A 26,167-nucleotide genomic window follows, 5' to 3' on the forward strand; every position below is an offset into this window, starting at 1 on the left:
CTAATTGAAATTCCAGTTTCAGCGCTGATTCAGAGCTATGATAGTTTCCCTTTTTACTTTTTTCAGCCTTGTGCACGTCTTGGCCATAACTGGCCAAGACAAACCAAGAAGTCGATCTCCGGTAAGTATTGTGTGAAAAAATTGTAAGTATTTTTTAAAAATATTGTGTGAAAAATGATATGTAAATGGCTGTCAGCGCATTTTATACACAAATTCGGCACTTTTCAGTATAATCCTTTCAAAATTCAGCATTTTTTTCACATTTCTTGGCACATCTCCGGCATTTTTTCAGACTGTATATAAAATATTTAGGAGGAATGCCTGAAAAGTCATCCCGTTGAAGCGTCAAATCTTAGGGCTTTTACACGGCCCAAGAAGATGGAGTGCTTTCTTATGAAAACAAATTTCTTCGGATTGCAGCTCCTCTCTAACCCCCCCCCCCCCCCCCGCGCCTTTTTCAGCATTTACATATCGTTTTTGAATCGATACTTCGTCTTTTCGTTTTTGAATTATTGAATTATTACTCTTATTTGTTTTTCTATAATCCTGTTTCTTAATTAAAGGTGTCCCTCAGATGGTACGTTTTCTCGACTGTCTGGCTCTGAATCGGACGAGGAGTTCTTCAAAATTCAAGGCATTCGGATGGTACATCTCTGGTTCTACCTCCCTCAACACTGTCTTCCTGAACTGCAAAGTACTCGCGTGTCCACCCGAAGACACATCCGCATGCGATATCAGTTAGTGTCTTGTCAAAAGCAAACTAGAATTTATATTTATAGAAGATACTAGAAGTCACGTAAGAATAACGCAAAGTAAACCGACAAAAGTAAGCCGACAGTTATATAATAGTTATGTAATCTATCGGAAATAATTCATTATTAACCGTTAAACTCAACACTGCGCATAGTGCTATAGTGCATAATGTATTCCAATGCACCAAAGAAACAAAAATACGTCAATTTTAGACATCTAGTGGGTACGGGCCTCAGGGAGCCGCTATCCATGGCCACGCCTCTCATCTGGATGTCATCCGGAAACCGCGGGCCAGTTATCTCGGCGAAGCGTGCCCACTGTCTCACCAGGGGCAATTTAAAATAATGGAATCCCAAAGTTTTTCGGCTTGCTTGACCTCACTTTTAAAACTCGGCTTCATGTAACAGTTACTTACCTGGCAAAACTGAAACTTGCCGCTTAAACCATCTTCTACGAGGCTAGCCAAGTAATCAAGCCAATATTTTTTAACTCAATGGTGCTTGGAATGGCTGAGTGCGCGGAGGCAGAAGAAGTCCGCTGATACAGCGAGAAAATAAAGTCAGGCTTTAACATGAAACTTTTTCTCAACGTTTCTTTTAAACTGAAACTCTTTCTTAATGTGTATAAAACTTTTTTTGCCGAAAGGTTGTAAATAAATTGTACATATATGGTCGATTGACCTCATTTTCAAAATTCGGCTTGCTTGCCTATTGACATGTTTGACCGCCGCTTTCTCAGAGAGACTCTATGTTGACTTTCGAATCATTTAAATGAGTTTCTTTTTTCGAAAAAAAACGAAGCGAATCAAGCATGATCAGTGTCATGTGACTTTTATTTTTATAACTGGAGCGTCATTGTTATGTGTAATTGATAGTCCCAAAGATTGGTGCAATTAATTGTATTGTGACTTACGGGTAAAGCTTTCTGTCCTTTATTTACATCACAATACCATTATTGCAAAATTTCAATTGCTGACATTGGGCAGAATTGTTTTTATATAATTGATAGTCCCAAAGACGGGTGAAAGTAATGGTATTACACGTCAAAATAACAGTGAATGATGTTCTGGGTAAACTCACTGGAAATATCGACTCTTTGGTCGAATTGGAAGCCAAAAATTCTGACATATAATCACAAAAATTTGCCAATATTATATTGGTTAAATTAATACTAGCAATTTTGTCATTTGTTCCCTAATTTCTGCCGCAATGTTGTTGAGTGGATGACAAGGTAAATATCAATCAATTGTTTGGTATTCACTTTTGGCAGGAAATTTTGAGAAAATTTTGCACAACTAACATCGCAAAACGAAAAACTTGCAACACAAACGCAAATATATTAAAAGTGATTTGGAAATTTTGCTATCGTATTGGCATTAGGGCTATAGGATGCATTTTCAAACGCTTAGGGCTTCTTTGGTTTTTGTTGGCAAGTGAGAATTAGAATTAAAATTTCCAGATTGAGACCTTTCAAAGTTTTTATTATCTGCAGATCTGGAACAGTCGCTATTAGAAAAGTAAGTATAATCCGCAGTTTGAGAAAAAAAATCATCAGTTACGAAAAAACTGAAAATCGGTGCCATTAGTGTGAATTATTCTGTTCGCTCATACAAATAAGAATAAAAACTATATAATTTAAAACCACCTATCCAAAAACCAACTTCAATTTTGAGAAAAGCTTTGTAACGAGTGTTACAAAAAAATTGTTTTTGAAATAAATTGTTGACGATTCTATTCTTCTTCAAGATTTGTTACCGCAATGAAAGTTTGCCAAGTGACCAATCATTTTCCTTAACATGTGGCATGTTTCACTTCCGATATTTAGTTTTGATTAGTTTGAAAATTCAACTTTCAGTAAGATGTATTTTTTCTTTGTTTTTATTTTGCAAACATTTCTTTTTATTGTTGTAAAAATTTAAATAAATTAAAGCCAAAATATTTTTTTGCTTTCTTCTAAAGTTTAGGGATGTCATAACCGTTTACTGGGATTTTAATCAAGCTAATGTTCAGTAGTTTAGAAGCAGCAGCTTAAAGTTTAATATCGCGTAAATTATAGACAAAAGAAATTGTTGACAACCTGTACCATTTGATTAGTTAATTTGATTAGTTTTTTCTTAAATTGCACTGTTCTTTATGTATCAAATTAAGTTTGCTAGCGGTTGTATTCGAACAATATTCTGCTGATAGCAATTGCTCCGGGAGTCAGAAATGGTGAAGAATAGAGAAAAATTACAGACCAATTTTTTTTCAGATTATTTGATTGTCCTATACATAAATAAATGAATGCTTAGTTTTGGTTTCTTTGTTCATAGTTTTTGATCTAGGACATCAAAGCTTCCACCTGAATTATTTTTCGAGGATTAACTTTTAAAGAACTGCCTCGATTTTCAAATTTTGTTTTTTCATCGCAAACTAATCAAAGGTGAGCTTGTTTTAATAAGCTGAAACTATACCAGTATATGGACCAAAACAGATTTCAGTCAGACGGACGTGGACCACGGATAGTAAGTATGTAGGCCGAACAAAACGAAAATCATGTATATTTGATGAAAAAGTTTTGTAACTTGCGCTCTTTAATGTACAGATTGCAGCGGCAGCCGACAGAAGCGAGCTCTGGGTTCCCTTGAGACCCTTTCAAATGATGAAGGCGTGAACAGCAAAGTGAGGACTGGATTCGTGTCTTCAGAGCCTATTGTTGTGGTCCGGCGAGACATCTCCGACTCCGAGCACAGTTGGTCAAATTTTGAAATCTTTCATGTTCCATCATGTTTATTATAGAACAATTTCAATAGGAAGTTTAAGTCGTTTTACACTTGTTGTTCAATTTGTTCTATAATAAACTTAATGGAACATTATCAGATGAATCGCAAATCAAGGTTCTCTACAAGAGAATAGATCCTGTGTATGTTGTTTGATCCTGAATACCCCAGAATTTTTTCATGTAAGATCTGATAAGATGAAGTTTTATTGCGGAAGATCTGATAGGGCAATTTTTGTTACCGTCTAAGAAGATCTGGCTAATATCTTATGATATCTGATAAGAAGATACATCCTGATAAAAGTATCTCATACGGCAACTTTGTAAGAAATTCGTAAGATCTTTCACGATAAAAATTCTCAAATCATTGGGCTAGATCTTCCCTGAGAGAATAAATCCTGTGAAAGAAAATAAATCATCTCTTAAATAATAGGATCTAATCTATCAAGTCACTCAAAGAAACAAACACGTTCACTCATTCAAAATCTTAGACACACACACGCACGCACGCACACACATATATACATATATATACACACACAAAAACACACACACATACACACACACACACTATCACACAAATAGACACACACACACACACACACACACACATATATATATATATATATATATATATATATATATATATATATATATATATATATATACACATACACACACATGCACGCGCCCGAGTCGAGATGTCAGCGCCATTTCAGCGCATTTTTTGTACGACATGCGCAGATGGCGTTGAAATTATATAATAAATCCACTGGATGCGCGGAAATAAGCTAAATTTTTGAGAACTGTTAACTTTTATCGCAAATTCACACCTTTTTTAAACAAATTCATTGCATTTTCAGAACATTTTCTCCTGCATAAATTTCAATATATTTTTAGCACTTTTCTTACAAAGTTTTTGTACATTTCTCTCAAAAATTCACCTCCTTGCAACGCATTTCTTACACAGGTTCAGTGGATTTAAGCGTATTAACATGCAGGTTTTTTCTGTCCCTTAAGTTTTTCCTTTTAATTCGATCTTATATTAATAATCAGCAGTATTGTAAAAACAAAAAAAATGTGCTCAAATAAAAGCTGAAAAATTATATAAGATATGCGCTGAATTTTCAGAGCATTTCTTGCATATTTTCAGCACATTTCAGAAATTTTCAGCGCATTTACAAAAAGGTTCTTTAATATATTATCAATTTGAATAAGAAGAAAGTCAGGAAGCAATGGATTGGGTGATAGTTAAAAAACAGAAGAGGAGGGTTCGAGACTCAGGCCAGGTTGAGAAGAGTTTGATATTGGGTTAAAATTTTTGAAAACTAAGCAAATTTCAGCTCATTTCATACAAAAGCTCAGGGTATTTCAGCACATTGCAGCGCGTTATTATGTAAACTCTTTGCGCTAAAAGTTTTGGAAATTCAGCGGATTTCTTGCATAGTTTTCAGAAAGTTTCTCGACCACGCATTTTGTAAAATGCCAACTAGAATCCATATCGGTATATTACCAGAATCCTGAAGTAAGTCTATCTCATTAAGTAACAGTTGTCTTGTCAGATTTTGATTTAAGGCGTATGTAGGGTTGTTCAACTTAGGTGTTTTCCCCTCCAAATTTTAAATTGTCCGATGAGAAGTTTCTAAAGAAATTTAATATTTAAAATTCCCCCCTCCAAATTTAAATTTTTCTAATGAGAAGTTTCTAAAGAAATTTGATATTCAAAATTTCCCCCTCCAAATTTAATACTTTTCCAAAATTTTAAAAAGATGTGTCTATTGCAGGCATTTTTGTTGTGTCGAGAAGAAATTTAAGAAATTTTTTGACCGGTTGAAAGAGCTTTTCCTGCAATTAGGAATACAAAAACACATAGTTCAGACGGATGTACCCAGTTCAGACGTTGAGTTTCTGGCCAAAATTGAACACTAACTGTTGTTTAGGAAGCTCAAAGTAATGTACTAAAACAATATTTCCGCTTGGTGCTTATACAACATTTTGCACCAGATAAAAAATATTTCTGAAGCAATTAAGCTTTTGTCAAAATTATTTTACTATTTCAGATGCATTGACTGGACCCAGTAGCCAGTACTCGCCCTTAACTGCCTCCCTGGCTTCTGTGTTCACCCTGGCAGCCTTTGTGACTCTCGTGGTTGCCATTGGACTGTTTGTGGTCAAACAGAGAAACATCTCTGCTGGTCGACAATACTACCTCCTTCATTCAAACCACGCTGACTAGGGTCTTAAGTTCCAAAAACAACAAGTTTCAGACCGACGAACTCAAATGGCTACCTGACATATTCTTTTGATGCTAAATCATGCTGAGCCTAATTGCGACTAGACTGATTCAGACTTAAACTTGGAACGGACTTGAAGTTACCGGACTATACTAAAAATACTTAGGTAGCAGAAGTATAAGGAAATAAAAAGCAGGATCTTTCCTGTTTGCGCCCGATTCAGCAATGAGCAAAATTGGTGAGCAGTAATTAATTACTGCTCTCGCGATATGTGCTGATTGCTTTTCATATTTTCATGCTTTTGCCGCCTTCAAAATTAAAATGGCCGCCAACACTCAGAAAATTCATCACTTGAAAAACTTCAAACATGTGATGTTTTCTTTAATAAACGGAAAGTTCTGTTTCATATACTCTAAAGTGGACTTCAGGTTGAAAATGCTAATTAAAATAACTTAAAGATCTCAATCATTGCGATATTATCTGACAACTCAAGTTTCAAGCATTTTCAATCATTGTATATAGTTTTTCTGAAAAAAAATACTTTTTTAAGAAAATCCGAAAAATTAGCTTGTGAATAATTAACCTAAAATGATTGTGTAAAAAAACAAGATTTGTACATTTTTTCTACACATTTTATTATCCAGAAGTATAGTAATTATAATTTGAAGCTTATTTTTTTGAAAAGCAACAGTCAAAATGAGCGGTGATGACAGTTCCGAATCTTCAGTTAATGGCTGAGAACAATTAGATTAAATAATGCTGTCAGGTAAACATCAGCTTTTAAATGAGTTGGTCAAAATGTGACCAGAAAAGACACTTCCAGACGACAAAAAACTCCACCCCCATCCGGGAACCCAGTCCCAAAAAAACGGTCCCAAATAACAACGAGATAAAGCGAGTTGCTTTCAAATTGCTTTTGTTCATATCTTTTTTTAATCAATCAAAAAATGCTTTTGTTCATATTTAATCAATCAAAAAATGCTCTCAAATTATGATTTAAATTAAACTATTTCAAACACAAGAAAGCAATAATTAAGTTTTCGTTTTTTAAGAATGTGTATAATAGGGAGAATATTTAGCCAGTAATGTCAACAAGGAGGCTCGGCAATGTGCGTACGCACATAAAGTTCCGACTCCGCTCATCCACATTCTTGACTTAATTGGCTACCAAATGATGAAGAGATAGAAAAATTTAAAAACAAAAACATACATATCGCTCCATAAACAACCAATGGAATATAATAATGCCAACCCTAGAGTGCCGCTGAACGTTGTTGATAATAGGACTACTAAAAAGGACAATAATAAATATCAAAAAACAAGCATTATTTACAACCAGAACGCGATGTCTATAATAAATAAAATCATAACAAAATCAAACTCGATTAAAATAAAAACTAAGCAAAACAATTTGACCTATACTTCATTAGAAAAAATATGGGACCTGTCCTCAATGCGACTGGTTAACAGGTCGACAAACAAAGAGCAAAGTGGTGCGAAGCTCAAAAATTCGTTTATATTTTGAAAAAAATTAATTTCACTGAAATCTTTAAAATGTTAATTTTTATCTCCATGGGAAGCAATTGAGACATGTCATTATCCAGTGTTCAATTGCGCAAAAATGCAAAGCCAATGGAATCTACATTTATTGTTATAAATTAAAAATAAAGACAAAAATCCAATAAAATGTACAAATATAAAAAATCTCAAATATTTCATCAAATCTCGTAGAAAGAGTGGTAACAAAGCCGAGAAACAAATGTTTGAAGCTAAAACTGTTATAGAGATTAAATTATAGTTCAATCGAAATGGGCTGTGACCTGTGTTTACAGAGAATGAGCCACAAATCGACCAAAAAATTATTTAAAAGAATGACGAAGCTCAAAAACCAAATTATGTTTTTGAAAATAAATATTTTCAAAAGTCATAACAGACTTAAGATTTCAACAAACAGCGATGAATTAAGTTGCATTACTTCAGGAAAGGAATTGGGTCACAGAAGCTTAGTTACGACCCCACAAAATAACAAATATTTAAAGAAGCCAAAACTTCAAACAATTTTATATCACACTGTCCAAGGCGCTATAATTATGAGGTTTTACCCGCAAGAACTGTAAGTTGTCACCTCCTCCAAATTTTAACATCAAAGGTTGCTCTTTATAAAAATACTACGCATACATGAAAACAAAATGAAACCCAGAAAGTGAATAGAATAGAAATCTCGAAAACTTTCTATGACTTTTAATTTGTGAGATTGAGTTAGATGGTTACGAAAATGAAAACAAAAAGAATATAGTTGAAAAAAAATTTATTTCACTTTTAAAGTAATTAAAACAAACAGCTGTAAATTTAAATTTTTAACAGGGTTGAGTTATACGTCCTGGGGAAGCAATGGAGACCTATCGTTATTAGGTATATGGTGTATAACAACAGAAAGAAAACAAACATAGGCAAAAACAAAAAAATCCATAACATTTTGCGAGATAACTGTGTCTCAGCACAAAAAGTATAAACTATATAACAAAAACAATTAACAGATTCAGATACGCCTTCTTCGAACGCTGTGCATTTCCCCTACTATGCTTTCCTTCAATATGAATGGTCAATAATGTGATAATTCGACAAGGAAACAAAATGAACTCATAAAATATGCAATTATGCTCAAAAGTAAAATTAAAATTGAAACCGTTGAACATAACACCGTTGAGCATAAAATAAATTGAACATATAACCGCTACGGACAATAATTTATAACCCACAAGATATCGGTTTTTGCCAGTTTTTACTGATGACACTGCGCCCGAAGTTGAGAGAAATAAGATAAAACAGTGGGAAATTGCAAAAATTAACCAATATTTGCTTAATACAAATATATTAAAAGACAGAACAGATATTAGATAACAGCTGAAAGAAGTGTCTGGGTTCATACCTCCTAAAAAACTAAAACTATCTTTGACTGGACAATAGGTCATTGGGCTACAAATAATATAACAAATAAAAGCAAAATTCCAGTAAACAAAAAAAACTCTACGAAAACATTTGGTCAGAGCCATAAAAACCATGAGCTTAACTCTGAAACCGTAATATCATCTCGTTTGGCCTCGTTTTTTGTCAATAGTATCTGTCATTAATTGAGCTCTGATTTGAATTTCTCGTCAAATCAGGGCTCCATAGTGCCCTGATTTGACAAGAATTTCGTCAAAAAGTAAGTATCCGTAGTAAGATCATTATGAGGAAATTTAAAGCATATGGCTAAAAAAGCAAATTCGGTCCTAAATTTGGTCCCGAAAAAGTCGAATTTTTGGACATTTTAGCAAAATTCTAGCAAAAAAAAAAACTAGGGTCGAACAATTCAGCAACCCTCCTCTATCGTAAAAGACAAAATCAATAACACTACAGTCAGCAAGTTGAGCAAATTTCATCAAAATTGAAGAAAATTAAGACAAAAATGCCGAAAATGTGAATAAAAACAGCTGAAACACGTCTAATATTCTCAAAAATTTGAACCTCGATAACTCCCTATAAAAAGCGAAAAATGAAAAAATCTTTCTAATTCCATATTCTACGCTGGACGGGCTTTCTAATGATACCACTCACAACTCTGTGCAATTTTTATATCTCTACTCACAACTCTCTACGAACAAAGAGTAATATATATTATCATAAATATTACTTTTTGTTCCTGGGATATTTGTGCTAGTAGGGACAGTTTCGTCAGGGATGTTTTTAGGAAATTAAAGGGATATGTTGAGCAGTTCTAAAATTTTATTTTAATACTGAATTGTCGATACATTTGCCGGATCTATTCGGTTTCCCCCCCCCCCCCCCCCCCCCCCCAATTGTTTTACACACCTCAGTTACAAATTATATGTTGTTATATAGCACGTTACTATGTAAGAAAATAGCACGTGCGGCTTGGGGTCATCAAAGATTTATGCTCTCTAAGCTCGGGGGGTCAGAATAGATCCCATTTGCCGTTATAAAAAAGTTGCTTAGAGCTAAGAAGGGTGTCTCTCAGTAGTAAGCTCTTTGTTTATTAGCTACCGCTGCTCTCCTGCGCTTTCATTGCTGTTTTATTTTCCTTTGTCAGAGCAACAAAGTGAGGAGATTTTGAAAAATAGTTTAAGAGTATTGAAAAATGCAGAGACAAAGCATCCTCATTCAAGATAATACTGAAATCTTTTGCAGACCTTGCAGTCAATATTTTTTTCACCAAAAACAATAAAACAAGATTTTGTATACTGTTGTCTGTTTGAGCCTTGTTTTTTTGTTATTATATGCTACCCAATACAGGGCTAGAGGCGTTGATAAAAGCTTCCAAACAACAGATTCAAAATGATCACAGAAATTTTACGCATTGGAAAAAACCACATATATTTATTAACAGTAACTAATTTAAAAAATGCATTCTGAGAACTGCAACCCTCAAAAAATTGTGGAACAAACTTTAAAAATAGAAAATGAAGAAAAACACAGGGGAACAAAAAATGTAGAAATGATCCAGGAAAGACAGGCGTGTGAAACTACAATATCAATATAAACTTTGTGTGTTTATCAACATAAATTTGGCACAGGAATACAAGCAAGTAAATAGATCTGTAGTGGATTGCAGACAATTTCAAAATAAAAATTGCTACCTCTGCTTGCCAAATAAACAGAATAAAGATTCCTTCTGGGAAAATTGCGCTAGTACGGAATGTTTTGTTTGGGACTCTTTTGTACAGGCGACAAAACCAACTGAAGTAAGACTTTGATCGTTAATTCATTTCATAGGAATTGAGGTGACATGTTATGAAATTATAAAACGTTCTATTCAAAACTGCATGTTCGATAGTTGCCATAATGATAAACGTTGTTTAGAGGTATGAATGGGTCTCTCAGTAGCGTTATTTTTTAAATATAACTGCAGTTACCATCCTGTTATTAATTAGGTGTTTTATTTTTATTTTCCAGAGCAGCAGCGTGAGGAGCCGATGCATCAAGAAGACAACGATGCGTAAAAATAATGATAGAAAGAATCATTGATGCCCAAAAATCTCAATTAATTGGTACTTATTCAAATTGGTGTTTAGATAAATAATTTAATAAAAAATGGGTGAAAAATTTTAATAAAAAATGGGTGTTCTAATCTAAAAATAGATAGGTTATTGAGTTTTTGGACCCCACGTAATACATCAAAATTTGAACTAAAATTATATAACTATCTGCAGAACTTCTGGAACAAATTTCTAGAACTTCTAGATGGTGTACGTATATTTCGAAGTTGAACAATTCAGAGCCTGGATATTTTAGTGAAAACTTTTGTTCAAAAAGTTTGGATTTTTTTGAAATGCTTATACTTGGCATATAAATATGGCATATAATGGGCTCCCCAAAGCTCAGAAGATTTGTTGTCTTGTGTTCTTAGACACAGCTGCTTTTCCAGATGAGATCAGAACATGATCGTGTATGATGCTTCAGAAGGTCAGCCAGCAAGATTATACAAAAAACTGTAATGATTATTAAAAAAGTGAACAATATAACCGAAAAATTTCAGCAACGTAGCATGACTTTAAAATACCATTAAACATTTTTTCTTTGGAGATTTAAACATTTTTCTTTGGAGATCTTTGGAGGTTAACTTTGACGTTAATGTTTTCTTACCTAGAACGTGTTTTTAGCGGGTAAATTTTAGAGGGTTTGAAGACTTGTTATAAAAATTTAAAACTTTTTCTTAATAGATTTCAATGATTAACGAGTACACAAACAGAAAGAACACATTTTTATGTAGAAATTAAATCTAATATTTCCATGTTTCCTTGTCTCGAATCTTTCTAGTCACCATGCTTCCAATCCTTCCGATATCAGCCCAATTCGTTTTAGCGATATATTTTTTAAATACACACTTTCAAAAGTGCACTTTTTGAGCTGATTCGTTCCAAAATAAGAAATGAAGTAAGTATGGATGCGTTTGTGTCTAAGTGTGCTTAGAAAAAGAAATGAATAAAGAAATTGAGTCTGAAGAGAAACCTTTTTGAAGCAAAACAGTCATTCCCAGCCTCTGAAAAAACCAACGAATGCCGTGAGTAGACATTGTTAAGGCCAGCAAAAAGACAAAATCAGAGACCATATGAAAACAAAGAAAATTAAATCAAAGAAGAAACTTGAAAGCATATTATCTGGTAAAGTTGAGCAACACGCGAAATTAATAGGATGGAAAACTCAAAAGGCTGATTGGGCTAATAATTTTATACAAAAACCGGTCTTAAAACTGCAGATTATCAAAGTTAACCCTGCAATTCAAACGAGGTAAACAAAAAGTCCCAAACCGCAGAGAAAAAGACAAAAACAAGAGTTTCTTAGTTATTGAATTACTTAACTTGAAATATTTAACTGATACTTTCTCTTGCTGTAGAAAAATTCAATTCAATTTAGCTGAATTTTTTATCTCAAAACCATTTTCTGGTCATCTTCTAGTTTTTTTAATACAAAACGATGAAAAACAAGTAAATGGAGTTGAACCATTGAAACAAGTTGTCAAATATTTCATTTTTTTTCCATTTTAAAAACTATTTTCAATGAATTCCGATATTTTAACAGCTTCAATTTTTGAGTCCAAAAAGAAATTTTAAACCCTGATTTATTATAAAGAACGTTATGAAACAAATGGTAATGAATCAAATGGTAATCAAACGAAGAATTTAAGTTAATTGAGAAAGAAACAGCCATAATGGACCATGAATGTATTTGGAATATCATTTGTGAAAAAAAACTTGAACAACAAGTTTGCAAAACAGTAAAAATCGTAATCAAATTGCACCCTGTGAACAACAAAGCACTCGCGGGAAAACGAATTTTTGTTAAACACCTTCTTCTCACTCAACTTTAAGACCAGAGGGAAAAAGTCAGGACGCAAGACCACATGCTTTCTCGCCCCACTTCATGTTTCGGCGTGACCAAAATCACTACTCCAATTTGACTTCAATCATCAAAAAATCATCAAACTATACAAAAGGATCTAAAAAATAGCAAAAAATTTGGTTACTCAATTCAATGAATTTTCATATACTAAAGAACAGATTAGACCTATAATTGGCATTAAATGGATTGGTAGAATGACTTAAAAATAAACATTTTATCAAAAATATGCGAAAATTGAATATATCAAGAATGTGATATATTGTTCGAACACCGCTTTCGCACTCCAATTTCAAGTTGGAGTGAATAATTTTACGCCGGAGAACCACTCGCTTTTTTGCTCTACTTCTTGTTTTTGCGTGACCAAAATCACTTCTTCAATTTGATTTCAAAAGTCTTAAAAATGAGTGAACAGATTTTACGGAAAACAGCGCCCAAATACAATCTAAACAGTTTTGATTGTAAAAAGTTTGATGTCACGAATTCAATGCATGATTTCATAACAAGCCAATAGCTTAAATACGGATTATATATTTTCTGGACTAAACGAGTTCAGAATAAGTTGCAAAACCTCAAAACTAACTTAAAAAGTGAGAAATAGGAGCCTGTTGAGCTCATAAAACGCGTTGTTTGCCTCTCAGAAACAATAACTGAGCTCTTAGAGAAAACAATTTATCAACTAATTTATCTACAAGAAGATAACATATTGCAGAACCTTCAATCAATTTCCTGCTCAAAACGTTGCTCAACAAGAACAACCACTCAACGCATTGTTTCACGGGAAAAAATCATCAGCAAAAAGTGGCTCCAACGGCAAATACTTTTTTGGCTTTCCGTTCAAAGTGTCATCTGGACAAATAAAGCTTCTGTTGAAACAAAAATCTCAGAAAAATCCATTCGCATGCAAGAGCCGTAAAAACAAACGGAGCAGGCTTAATTTCTAAACACATGCCCTTTTTTGTCGGATAATTTTTCAACTCGTCAGTTCTTCAAGCTCAATGTTCCATTACTCAATTTGTTAAAATAAATAGATAAGTTTCACTAGTCTTAAGTTATTTTATGCACTAATTGAGCTTTTCACACAATTTTTTTTGTCTCATTTCAATTGTTTCAATTGCACAGCCTTTCATATAAACAAAATCGTTTGTCAAGCCTGTAAATCAAATAAAGCAAGGCCGTTTGCATCGTAATTGCAAGCAATATTGAATAAGGACGAAATTAGTGGTTGGTTGAATTTAACCCGTACGTCTCCAAAATTTCCGCACAGACATTGAGTCTTTTTTCAAAACGAAAGCATACGACTAAAAATCTAATCATTGCCAATTTTTGTTAGTATTTTCCAACAGCCTTAGTCGAATGCTAATGGAATGTCAACAAATATTTCCAAATCAGTTCAAATTTGTTTTTAAAAGTTCCATATTTGCGCAATTGTTTTCTTTGCAAGTTTCATTCTAATTGATAAATTGTTGCAAAAATTGACATTTTTGGAAAATTTATCCTCAGCTTAAAAAAGAGGTTGTATATCATTGAGATTATTTTCCAGGATTACTTGTTACCCACAAGTTAAAATTATTGTTTTTTTAAGTTTTAATCCGACAAAATTTACAGAAAAATGAAGAAAACTACCGGAAATGCTGGAAGTAAGAGAAAATTTGCATAATTAACTGTAAATAGATAACCAATAAAGTAAAAAGTGCTGTAAAAAGTGCTGTCTTTTAGAAACTTAATTCTGAAAAAAATTTTGGAATGGATCGTTTTTAATAAATTGTTCTTCAAAATGAGTACTCCCGAGCTAACGCCAAGTCAATTTCAGTACTGCACAAGTCTAAATCGAAGTCTTATTTCATTACTGATTCAAAACCATGATCATGTCACTTTTTACACTTGGCAGTCTAAATTCAAGTCTGATTTTAGACTTGGCGAGTCTAAATCCAAGTCTGATTTTAGACTTGGCAAGTCTAATCCAAGTCTAATTTTAGACTTGGCAAGTCTAATCCAAGTCTGATTTTAGACTTGGCAAGTCTAAATCCAAGTCTGATTTTAGACTTGACAATTGAAAAAAAACGTCAAAAATAGCCGAAAAAAACGTCAAAAATAGCCGAAAAAAACGCCTGAATAACCGGGGAAACGTCAAAAATAGCCGAAAAAACACCTATAAAAGCCGGGGAAACGTCAAAAATAGCCGAAAAAAACGTCAAAATTAGCCGGGGAAACGTCAAAAATAGCCGAAAAAAACGTCAAAAATAGCCAAAAAAAAACGCCTAAAAAAGCCGGGGAAACGTCAAAAATAGCCGAAAAAACCGTCAAAAATAGCCAAAAAAAACGCCTAAAAAAGCCGGGGAAACGTCAAAAATAGCCGAAGAAAACGTCGAAAATAGCCGAAAAAAACGCCTGAAATCATGAATATTTCGAGAAAGTGCACAAAAATAAATGCAAAAATCGTGGCACGTTGCGAAATTTTTTTTAAATTCGAAAATGTCACTCGAAATTTTTTGAAAAGTTGGTTTTGACTTGGGAATCAACTTCCAAGTGTAATCCAAGTCTTGGTTAAGACTTTCCAGACTTGTAAGACTTGTATTTAGACTTGCCCAGTACTGGGAAGCTAAATAAGACTTGGATTTTGAATTTAGACTTGCCTAGTACTGATATAGACTTGGAGTTCGGTCCGGGCTGTCTAAATGACATCAAGATTTTACACGATAGACTTTAGATTAAACTCGTGTGATTTTTTTATTGCCTTGATTGGATGCTGTTGAGCAATTTTTGTTTTCGAATGAAACTTATCCCCTCTCAAACAGAAAAACATTGTCGTTGAACATTTTTTTGAACTTTCTACAAAAACCTCTACAGATTACAAAAATATTCTATAAAACTACAAAAATGTACTACAATACTGTGAATCTGCTCTATAAAAATGCAGATAGGTTGAAGTTGAGGTATTTTATCTCTTGGTACTCGTGGATCCCGTAAACGGAACCCTCTCGTCCTAGACCCGACTCTTTGATTCCCCCGAATGGTACCTGTTCAGGTGTGATTGAGATCTCGTTGATGCCCAGCATGCCCACCTCCAGTGCCTTGCTCATTCTGTGTGCTTGACCATAGTCACTCGTGTAGACATAGCTGGCCAGTCCTGCCTCAACGCTGTTGGCAATGTCGATTACTTCTGATTCGGTTGTGAATCTCAAAAAAATTGTTTGATGAAAAAATTTTATCGCGGTTTTGACCCCGACTTAAGACGGTCGACCTAAAAAACGTAGGAACTAACCATGCTCGCACTTAATTGAAGGTATTTTTAAGTAAAATTAAGGCAATGCACCCTTAACTTTTAAGATAACTTTACGGCAAATTTCAGGTAAGTTAAGTAAAGCGTAATTACCTCAACGTTTCGGGTAAGTTGAGGTTTTTTTCAGGCAAAATTACCTTAATTTTCTAGTGCATATAAATAGTCGATAATAAGGGCTTGAGCCCGTCTTTACGTGTAATATGCAGGAATAGGTATTTATAATCTATACATTAACCCCACTAAACTTGTAAAGTCGGGTTTCAACAAGGATGTTTTGTGGAGTCCAATAGAAATTATATATTCCACTGCAACATAATAGCCTTAGTTGAGATCTAGACTCATAAAAATACTGTTGAAAGTTTCTATGAACAAACCATGCTCGACCGAAAGGGCTATAAAAAGACTTCGAATTGACTTTGGTGAGAGCGTCGATTTTATATAGACCCAAAATTGGTCAACCTAGACTGTGTATTGACCAACAGAGAGTTCTGGGCAATGTAGTGACGATAAAGAAACACCTCGACCAAGTACTGACTTTTAAAAAAAGAAAATTTATCAGGATCGTGGTAAGCCTCATCTTCAATGCATGGTCACCCTATGGGTCTTTTTATAAGAAAAAAAGACCTATCAGGGTATTTTTAAAAAAGAGACCCATATGGGTCTTTTTATAAGAAGTTGTATTGACTTCAGGGTGTGTGCTGCAACGTGTAATGTGAGTCAATGTCATCCCCTCTTGACTTTTTGATAAAATCTAGATCCCAACTACGAAGGGTTTGGTATTATTATACGGCATTTATTAAATTGATATCTACAACTATAGTTTCAAAATTTTGCTGCAAATTTGTTAACAAAACCATGGTTACAGTCAATTGTAATTTTTTGTCCGTTAAGCTCAACCGACTTTTTAAAAAACAAAATGCAGAAGAATTTTTAGAGTTTCTTCTATCCTGATTATTGTTTCTCAAAGAAAAATTTAATTAGTTTGTGGAATTTTACAAAAGTTTTGGAACTCATCACTGAAGGAATACAAAACTTGAAGTCAGAAATTCTTTTTTGCATTTAGTTTTGTCTTTTAAGGTCATAATGATTTTTTGTTGTGGAAAACATACTTCAATTACATGTTTGTGGAACAAAAATGAATAACCTAATCCTCGAAATGATATCAGCAAGAGATCAAAAATAAAATTTTTAAAATTTTTTGAAGCTTGTCTGCATTTAATCAACTTACAACTTTTGTTTTCAATAGAAGCATCTGGACATTAATATTTGTTTGATTTGCTCGAAAATTTATTTAGTATTTCTCTGAGTTTGCTTGTGGGGTAGAGAAACAGTCTGTTTGGGGTATTAACATTAAATTCTTGAAAACTTTTTTTCGTTTCATATTCTAATGCATTTGTTGAAAAAATCTTTTCCCTTCGTCATTGCTTCTTTTTATTATTTGATTCTCTTTTTTGAATCGAAACAGAGAAAAAAATGGTTTATTTTTTACGTTACGTTTTGTAGGTTTTCTTCGGCTATCTGCCATTTCCACCTTTTTGTATATCATAGTGTGCAAAAAATCATAATATTTGAATCTTAATTGTTTTGACAATAATTAGTGGAAGTGTCAAAAGGCCAGATAAAGCTGAATTGAGTGAACAATTTCTGTTTTTTTACGTTTATAACCGTCGATCTCAACCGAACTTCAGAGAAGCTTAATTGATGAAATTTTAAGTCAGTGCTAGCTCAACCTTAGCGCGCACTTCAGTCCTGAATTGTTCTTGTGATCAGAATTTTCTACTCACTACAAAATATTCACAAAATATTACTCTCCTCTCTCTCTCTCTCTCTCGCTCTCTCTCTCTCTCTCTCTCTCTCTCTCTCCCTTTTATTTTTATGGCAAAATTTTTATGGCTATCAAAGTTAAGAAAGGAATTGAGATTTTAGTTAAACCCATTTTGTAGAAGAAGCGGAAACGAGTTCAACTGGTTTGTAAAAAATTTTGCAAGCTGATATAAAAGATGAGTGAGAAGAAGGTAAATGGGTGAATCAAAAAATTTCTGGTCTTTGAGAGCAATTAAGACTTTTTTATCGCATTTTCTCTTGATTTCATACAAATAATATTACAGATGTTTCAAGTAATCTAATGTTGCAAAAACACATGGCACTGATTCGAAACCCCTGAAGTTAATCGAATAGTTCTATGACTTTGACACTATTTACACCATTTTTTTTCATAAAAAATTATTGAAATTATTAATTTTACCCGTGTTTGAGCCTAATTGTTTCTTTATTGGTATTCTTATTTTAGGTGAGTCTCGTCGACTGTATGAAGGAGGCGGATGTTTATCATTTTTTGTTAAAAATTTAAATGATCATTTGGTTGGCTGTTGTAGGTGTTTGCTGAATTTGAAATCAATTTTCTAGAAAAGAGAGAAAGGAGATTTTTGCATAGATTTTTGTTCTTTTGTTTTTTTTGTGTACTTATGGTCGCATTGATGTAGTTCAAAACTTGTCCTGCTATGATTATTATACGTGGTGTTCATCTGCATGAAAGGTAAAAACGAGCCATTTTCTCAATAAAAACGAGCGATTCGATTTCCGATTGACAGAAGAGCCTAATTCTTAGTTTTTCTCAGAGCAGAAAAGGTCGTGTCGTCCGTGCATGAACATCGTTGTTGACTATTGACGTACCAAAAAGCAATAAAATGTGCGTTAATCTTATATATTACCGTAACCTTAGTCAATAAAGTCTTTGGCAACGAGTATTGTGTATATGAGTGCCTCCGTATAAAGGAGCCAACTCCATCCATGCTTAAATTTGCAAATTTTTTCTTTTATTAAATTAAGCTTACATTTACTAATATTTTCTTTAACTTAATATTTCTCGTTATTTTACACTAAAAACAATAATAATATGTAAAATAAATCCATCCATGCATAAATTTGCCATTTTTTTACGTTTATTAAATTAAGCTTATTTTTACTAAAATTTTCAAAAATTTAATGTTTCTTGTTATTTTACACGCAAACTTAGTGATAGTTGAGACAAACAATTCATCAATTTACGTCTAAAATGGGATTAAAGTTAACTGTTCTTTTTCTTCAGTGGAGAGTTTCAAATCATCTCAGCCGACAAAATGTGCGCCAAGTGCCGTCGAGGCCCTGTATACAAGAAGTCTGTTCTCTCTCTCTCTCTCTCTCTCTCTCTCTCTCTCTCTCTCTCCGTCTCTCTCTCCCTCTCTCTATCTCTAAAGCTTCAGCGCTCTATATTCGGTTGTCGTTTTTTATAGATCTGTGGGCACATTTTTCAAATTTTTATGACAATCAAAGTTAAAAAAGGAATTGAGATTTTAGTTGAACCCATTTTGTAGAAGAACCGGAGACGAGTTCAACCGGTTTGTAACAAATTTTGCAAGCTGATATAAAGGAGGAGTGAGAAGAAGGTAAATGGGTGAATAAAAATATTTCTGGTCTTTGAGAGCAATTAAGACTTTAATTATGTCTTTTTTATCGCATTTTCTCTTGATGTCATACAAATAATATTACAGATGTTTCAAGTAATCTAATGTTGCAAAAATACATGGCACTGATTCAAAAACCCTGAAGTTAATCGAATGGTTCTATGACTTTGACACTATTTACACCATTTATTTTCATAAAATATTATTGAAATTAATAATTTTACCCGTGTTTGAGCCTAATTGTTTCTTTATTGGTATTCTTATTTATGGTGATTCTCGTCGACTGTATGAAGGGGGCGGATGTTTATCATTTTTTGTTAAAAATTTAAATGATCATTTGGTTGGATGTTGTAGGTGTTCGGACATGGTCTGGACGATCTCAAGAAGGCATTTGAGTCTGCTCAGAAGTGGATTCGGTCGGGGACAATCTGATCAGAGGAACTGCAGCTTGGGAAGTCTTTGCAACGAGACCACAGGAATCAATTTGAAGACACAAAAGTGGATACTTTTCCAGGCAGAGAGGTCCAAAGACTTAAGAATATTGAAGAACCCAAGTTATGAGTTTCCTCTGAACCCTATAACGTCTGTTATAGGGTTCAGAGGAAACTCATAACTTGGGTTCTACAATATTACGAAGTCTTTCGACCTGTCTGCTCCGAAAATCGCAAGTCTTGTGTCTTCTACTTAATTCCTGGAATCCCGTCGCAGTAATGTGTATATGAGTTCCTCCGTATAAAGGAGCCAACTCCATCCATGCTTAAATTTGCAAATTTTTTCATTAACTAAATTAAGCTTACTTTTACTAATATTTTCTTTAACTTAATACTTCTTGTTATTTTACTCTAAAAATCAATAATAATAATATGTAAAATAACTACATCCATGCATAAATTTGCCCTTTTTTTACGTTTATTAAATTAAGCTTATTTTTACTAATATTTTCAAAAATTTAATATTTCTTGCTATTTTTCTCTAAAAAACAATAATAATAAAAATAAATTTATATATCTTTTCTCTATTTCATTCATAGAATCTAAATTTACCATTACTATCTCTAATACCTTTATCGTCAAATTGATCTATAGCTATAAGCATAATTAAACAAAAAATCAAAAATGAACCCCAACCCGAATGATTGCGCACACCATGCGCACGCGCATGGCTGCGCATAGTTTCCTACTCAGAATAATGCGCAAGCATGCGAACATGCGCTAATCTCTTAATTTTTTCCAAATTTTCATTTTTAATATTTTTCTGGCTGATAAATTTACTAATGATAAGGCTTATAATATTATTAACGATATGGCCTACAATATTACCAATGATTTGGCTTATCAGGGAACCTACTGCACAGATGAATTCAACAATCTACTCTTCTAATAAATTATCTATATCTATAACTTTGGCTTTTAATTTTCAATATATTAGATAAAATTTATAATACTCTGATTCTTCTTTTATTTCTTTAGCAGGATTAATGCCCCCGGCCAGATCTATATCTTTATGAGAATTTTTATACGGCTCCTTAACCCACTAAAGCTAATAATCAAAGGGCAATATTCACAATTAACTTTAGTTGAATTACATATTTTACATATTGACTTCTTTTTATCAAAACATGTTATTTGTTTTATAACTTTACATCTATTACAAATTTTATTGTTATATCAAATTTTGTTTGTATATTGTTAACAGTGAACGGACACCGTCCATGGTTTCACCCATGGTACCCCAATTGCTTTGCAGATTTGAATCAGTGAAAGGGGCTTCGCCCTTGGTTCCCCAACTGCTTCGCAGATTAGAATTAGAATCAGAGTTAGGATTAGAGCTAAAGATAGAGCTTTGGCTAGAATCAGTGAAACTGCTTCGCAGATTAGAGCTAGAACATTTTGAACCAGTACCTCTTAACTTAGAAGAAATTTCTTCCGCACAATTACCACTTTTTGTTTGATTTCCACATGCACACTTACTAACTTTATCTTTATGTTCTATTTTATACTGAAAAAGCAAAGTGTGCGGGGTTCCAAATTTATAATTACAAACGAAACATTGCAAATGCATTTTTTATGAGGAATAAAAAAATTTATATTTATTTATAGTTTCAATTATTTATTTATTTAATTATATTCATAATTATTTTTAAATTTATATTTATAATTATACTTATATTTATGTTTATAATTATTTATTTATTTATTCTTTTTTATGTTTACAGTTTTATAATTATATTTATTTAATTATTAACTCTCATAACTAATCAAACTTTATCCCTACAGTTTTATAATTATATATTTATAATTATTTATAACTAGCTATAATTTCTATTAAACTTCTAGCATGATCTTTAGAGAAGGCAAACATACATAAAACTTCCGAGCCTAGCTTATTAAGAGTATTATATTTATATCTTTTATCTAAAGTTTTTCACTATCCAACCCCTTTTTATCTCCAACAAAATTTATAACTTCATCTCTAAAATTTTGATTATTTTTACATAGATCTTTTAAAACATCTCTACCCTTTTTGTTTAGAGCTTCAGCCTCTTCATCAATATACTCTTCTTGTTGATTGGTATTACTATACAAAAAAGAGGCTCTATCTTGTTCACACTCTTGATATGAAGGTGGTGACCCATCCTCACCCCAAGCATAGTTAAATAATGCACCTGTTCTATTTATCATATGACTTGCATGTGCTCTCACTTGTGCTGCAGTTCTTTCTGTTGTATTGGGTTTAATATAATTATACATCATAAAAAATGAAGCAATAATTCCACTTATGGTCGATAATGTCTTTAAACCATCAGCTTTAACTGTTTCCTTAGTTAGAACATCATTCTGAATCTTAATACCTCTTGAAGTAAGAAGTTTATTAAAGTAGAATATATATTTATCGTTTTTAAAGTTATTAAAAGTATTTTTACCTTTGCATTAATCAATAGTGATATCATATAAGCTATAAGTTTATCTATCTCATTACTCTCTAATTTATTTTTAAAATAAGAGCTTTAAGGTCTAGGAAACCAACTCTTGAGTCATATATCATAGTTCTATTTTTATCAATAATAATAAAAGTTTCCTCTTTCTTATTATATTTAATCATACCATAGCGAAGAGCATCATCAGTTCCATTTGTACAATTATAATAACTATTATTTAACTCTCCAACTATACCATGAAAGTCATGCTTACATTTATATATTTCATTAAAGTTCGTAAATAAATCTGCCCCATTATAGGTTGTTATATAAATAGTGTCACAAGTCATTCTTGCCAAATTTTCTATCTGAGCTGGTTTATAACACATTACAATCAATTGAATATTTTTATTTCTTCCTTTTGTAAAATAATAAAGTATATCCTTATTAAACTTATCACCCATAACATCAAGAACAATTACACTATTTTGGAATTTGAGTATATTTTTCATTGTGATCATATTTACATCACCCATTTCAAATCCGTCATAGGGAGTGCCAGTCCTGGGATCAATCCAATCATTTTCATCTTTACATACTATGATTATAGACCTTCGGTCATGCTCTGCCATAGACCTCCGCTCATGTTTAACCATTTGCTTTTGCTCTTGTCCCATCATAGACTTTTGATCTTGATTTTGATTCTGATTTTGATTCTGACTTTGATTTTGATTCTGATCTTGATATTGATTCTGATCTTGGTTTTGATTCTGGTGTTGATATTGATTCTGATCTTGATTTTGATCTAAGTATAACTTTAAATATTGTTTAACAAAATAAGTCTTTCCCGTACCAATAGCACCATAAACAATAGTATGTAATGGTGACTTTTCAAATTCAAATTTAACTAATCTTCTAATCATAAACCCATCAAAGTTTCCTTCTAGTTTTGTATATTTACTTGGCAAGTCATAATACATTATGAAACAAACAAATGCTACTAACACGAGAACAAAAATTACGGGACGGTTCTCCATATTTACTTAGATTTATAATTAGAGTTAGACTTAGGTTTAGACTTAAACCTATAATGAAGCAATAATATTTATTATATAAAAAATGTTTTGAAGAATACAATAATGAATTTGGTATTGATAATGAACCAATAATTAATATCAGAATAAAAGATGTAGGTAAAGATATAAGTCTAACCCCATCAGAAATAATAATGAGAGATGAAAAACCAGAAAAGATTAATGAGAATAACTTTAACATTATTGTTAATTTACATCCAACTGATGGCACTCATTGGGTTCTAGTTATAAGAAGGAGAGCTGGTAAGGCTTATTACTATGACACTTTTGGTGTTGAGACTCTACCATTATTCTTAGAAGTATATTTTGATCTAGGCTCTAATGAAAGAATACAGGAGTATGATGAATCTTTTTGTGGTGCATATTGTTTATTTATGATCTATCTTACTAATAGAAGATTTACAATAGAGGGTCCTTTGGATTTTCTAGTTAATCAAGTTAAATGTCCCGATGGATAATAAAAGTGTCAGTGTTTGGGTTGTAAAGCTAAAGGTAAACTCGAAGTAGAAGTTGAAAGTAATGGTGATGCTAATGTTATTGACAATCAGGGAACCAGCTTCGCAGATGGCAATGGCAATCAGGGAACCTGCTTCTCAGATGATAATGTTAATGATAATGGTAATGATAATCAGGGAACCTGCTTTGCAAATGACAAACAAGAATCCTCCTTGTCAGAAGAAGATGACATAGTATGGTCGAAGGCTCGTGATTACCCCACCAAACAAAGAGATAAGCTTTGCTCACAATGTGGATGTGGAGGGGCCCCTTCCCCAAAGGCATCAAGGCGTGGTGCTCCAGTAAACAGTAAAGGGAATTTATTGATCAATGTTAATGGAAGTCTACAATCATGGATAACTGATAGTAATATAACAATCTATGCTCCCTTCCCAGAAAACCTCAGATGTATAATAACAGGTACTAGTGAGTGTGGTAAGACAGTCTAATTAAAGAATCCATTTATACCCAGCATACAATTTGATAGATTATATATCATTGGTCCTACTGGTAATCAAAATGATGATTTAGAGTATAAAGATATCGTGTTTATTAAGGATATAAAAGAATTACCCCGTCCCGGTAAACTGCCGAAAAGTACAAAGAAACTCATGATATTTGATGATGTTATAGCTAAGGAACCAATTATTAATGAATACTTTTGTACAGCTAGATATTAAAATTGTGATATGATATATCTTAAACAAAATATATTCTCAGCAGATAGACAGAATGTTAGAGAGATTTATAATCTATTTATTTTCTTTGAACAAACGGGCAAAGCCATCACTGCTATATATTATGATCACTTTACTGGATCTCAACTTGGTTATAATGATTTTAGTAATATATGTGAAAAAGTGTGGTCCAGGCCTTATAATTACATTTTCATTGATAAATCTAAAAATAGATATGGTTGTGGTAAACTAAGAATTAAATGGGATTGGTTAGTTTTATTGTTTAATTATATTTATAAATAACTATAAGTCTAAGTCTAAGTATAAGTCTAAGTATAAATCCGAGTCCAAGTCTAAGTCTAATTGTAAGAATAAGTCTAAGTATAAGTCCAAGTATAAGCCTATAACTAAATCAGATGGACCATTGGTCAGCTAGTTACACTAGATATGCGACGCAGCTTCACTGATGGGGTTTCGCCCAGCTGGCTACACCATATGCAAAGTAAAACTCAATACATCCCCATTAAAGTCTTTAGGTCTTCCATGCTCATCTATAATATAAAATTTAATATATTCTATTCGATCCTTTGTTACATTTTGATTTAAGATATTTGTCGGTATAATATATATTAGATAGCCTGGTGGTTATGTGAGAGTAAATGTATATAGTATTTCTGTGCTAATGCCATTATCTTTAACACCAGATATAAGATTACAATTAATATTAATAGTACTAAAACATAATGTCAATAATCTTTTGAGATGCATATTTACCTTGGTCAAATACTTCTTTTCTAAACCTTAGTAATGAGGCTATTGAGTTTTCTACATCTAAGTTAATTGCACATTGTTTCATTTCCATTAAAAATTTCATTGTATTCTTATCGGGTTCTATTATAACATTACCATTAGTTTCTTCTTTTATTAATTGTGCTATTTCAGTTAATTCATATGCACCTGGTGTAACAGCTGAAATTGGTAAAACGGCTTCGCGGATGTTACCTTCATGCGAAAAATGATTATTCCCTCTATTCACATTAAACACCGAATTATAATCAGATAATCTAATTAAACCTAAATTTTTGTTTTAAGTATAGGTTCACTAAAGTTAAACTTTTCTGTTAGATTTATCATTCTAAAGTTAAATGTGTGTTCTTCTTTAGTTTTAGTTAAAGCTTTATGTATATTTTGTAGTTCCCATAAGATTAAATTGTTAGTCATTTTTTGACATATAATATGACTTTGATTTGAATACAACTTATGAATTTAATAATGATATACACAAAAGTAAGATTATAAAATGTAAACCAAATAATCTAGCAACAATGAATACGGTTAATACTAATATTATTATCATTCTCAATAGAGAAGAGTATCATTTAAATATACAAGATTCATATCTAGAGATAGAGTTTGTTGTATCAAATAATGCTGGTAGTGTATTTACTAATGATGCTTATATCAGATTATTTAGTTATGATATGATGGCATTATTTAGTTCAATTAAGCTTGAAACTAGTGGTGGTAAAACAATTGATTATATAGACCATTGTCATCCTAATCTATTGATGTATAAGCTTTTAACTAGTACCAATGATGAATATGAGAGTGGTTTTG

General features: G+C 32.5%; 3 protein-coding genes across 4 annotated transcripts in view; 1 reads left to right on the forward strand and 2 right to left on the reverse strand.

The window, feature by feature from the left end:
• The window catches only part of LOC142357966 (mitochondrial nicotinamide adenine dinucleotide transporter SLC25A51-like), a 129,111-nt gene that overhangs the window by 101,805 nt on the left and 1,139 nt on the right, over positions 1 to 26,167 (reverse strand). The gene's annotated exons all lie outside the window — the stretch shown is intronic.
• On the forward strand, positions 570 to 6,322 carry LOC142344744 (uncharacterized). Its single transcript, XM_075396639.1, has 3 exons — positions 570 to 737; positions 3,337 to 3,483; positions 5,571 to 6,322. The coding sequence occupies exons 1-3, from the start codon at positions 575 to 577 to the stop codon at positions 5,744 to 5,746; spliced, it is 486 nt and encodes a 161-aa protein (XP_075252754.1). The 5' UTR covers positions 570 to 574; the 3' UTR covers positions 5,747 to 6,322.
• Positions 15,447 to 26,167, reverse strand: part of LOC142357795 (glutarate-semialdehyde dehydrogenase-like) — a 35,861-nt gene continuing 25,140 nt past the window's right edge. For both annotated transcript variants that reach the window (XM_075409397.1, XM_075409344.1), the window contains exon 6: positions 15,447 to 15,821. In XM_075409397.1, coding sequence (XP_075265512.1) covers positions 15,548 to 15,821 — 274 coding nt within the window. In that variant the 3' untranslated portion in view covers positions 15,447 to 15,547. The remainder of the gene's footprint in view (positions 15,822 to 26,167) is intronic.

Source organism: Convolutriloba macropyga, chromosome 1 (genome assembly GCF_964194025.1).
Source record: "Convolutriloba macropyga chromosome 1, txConMacr16.3, whole genome shotgun sequence".
Lineage (NCBI taxonomy): Eukaryota > Metazoa > Xenacoelomorpha > Acoela > Convolutidae > Convolutriloba > Convolutriloba macropyga.

What these genes read in the sequence shown, in the direction of transcription:
- LOC142344744 (XM_075396639.1), top strand. Translation starts at nt 575, where the DNA reads ATGGTACGTTTTCTCGACTGTCTGGCTCTGAATCGGACGAGGAGTTCT. An exon ending in CACATCCGCATGCGATATCA is followed by an intron (nt 738 to 3,336) that starts GTTAGTGTCTTG and finishes TTTAATGTACAG; the next exon opens with ATTGCAGCGGCAGCCGACAG. An exon ending in CATCTCCGACTCCGAGCACA is followed by an intron (nt 3,484 to 5,570) that starts GTTGGTCAAATT and finishes TTACTATTTCAG; the next exon opens with ATGCATTGACTGGACCCAGT.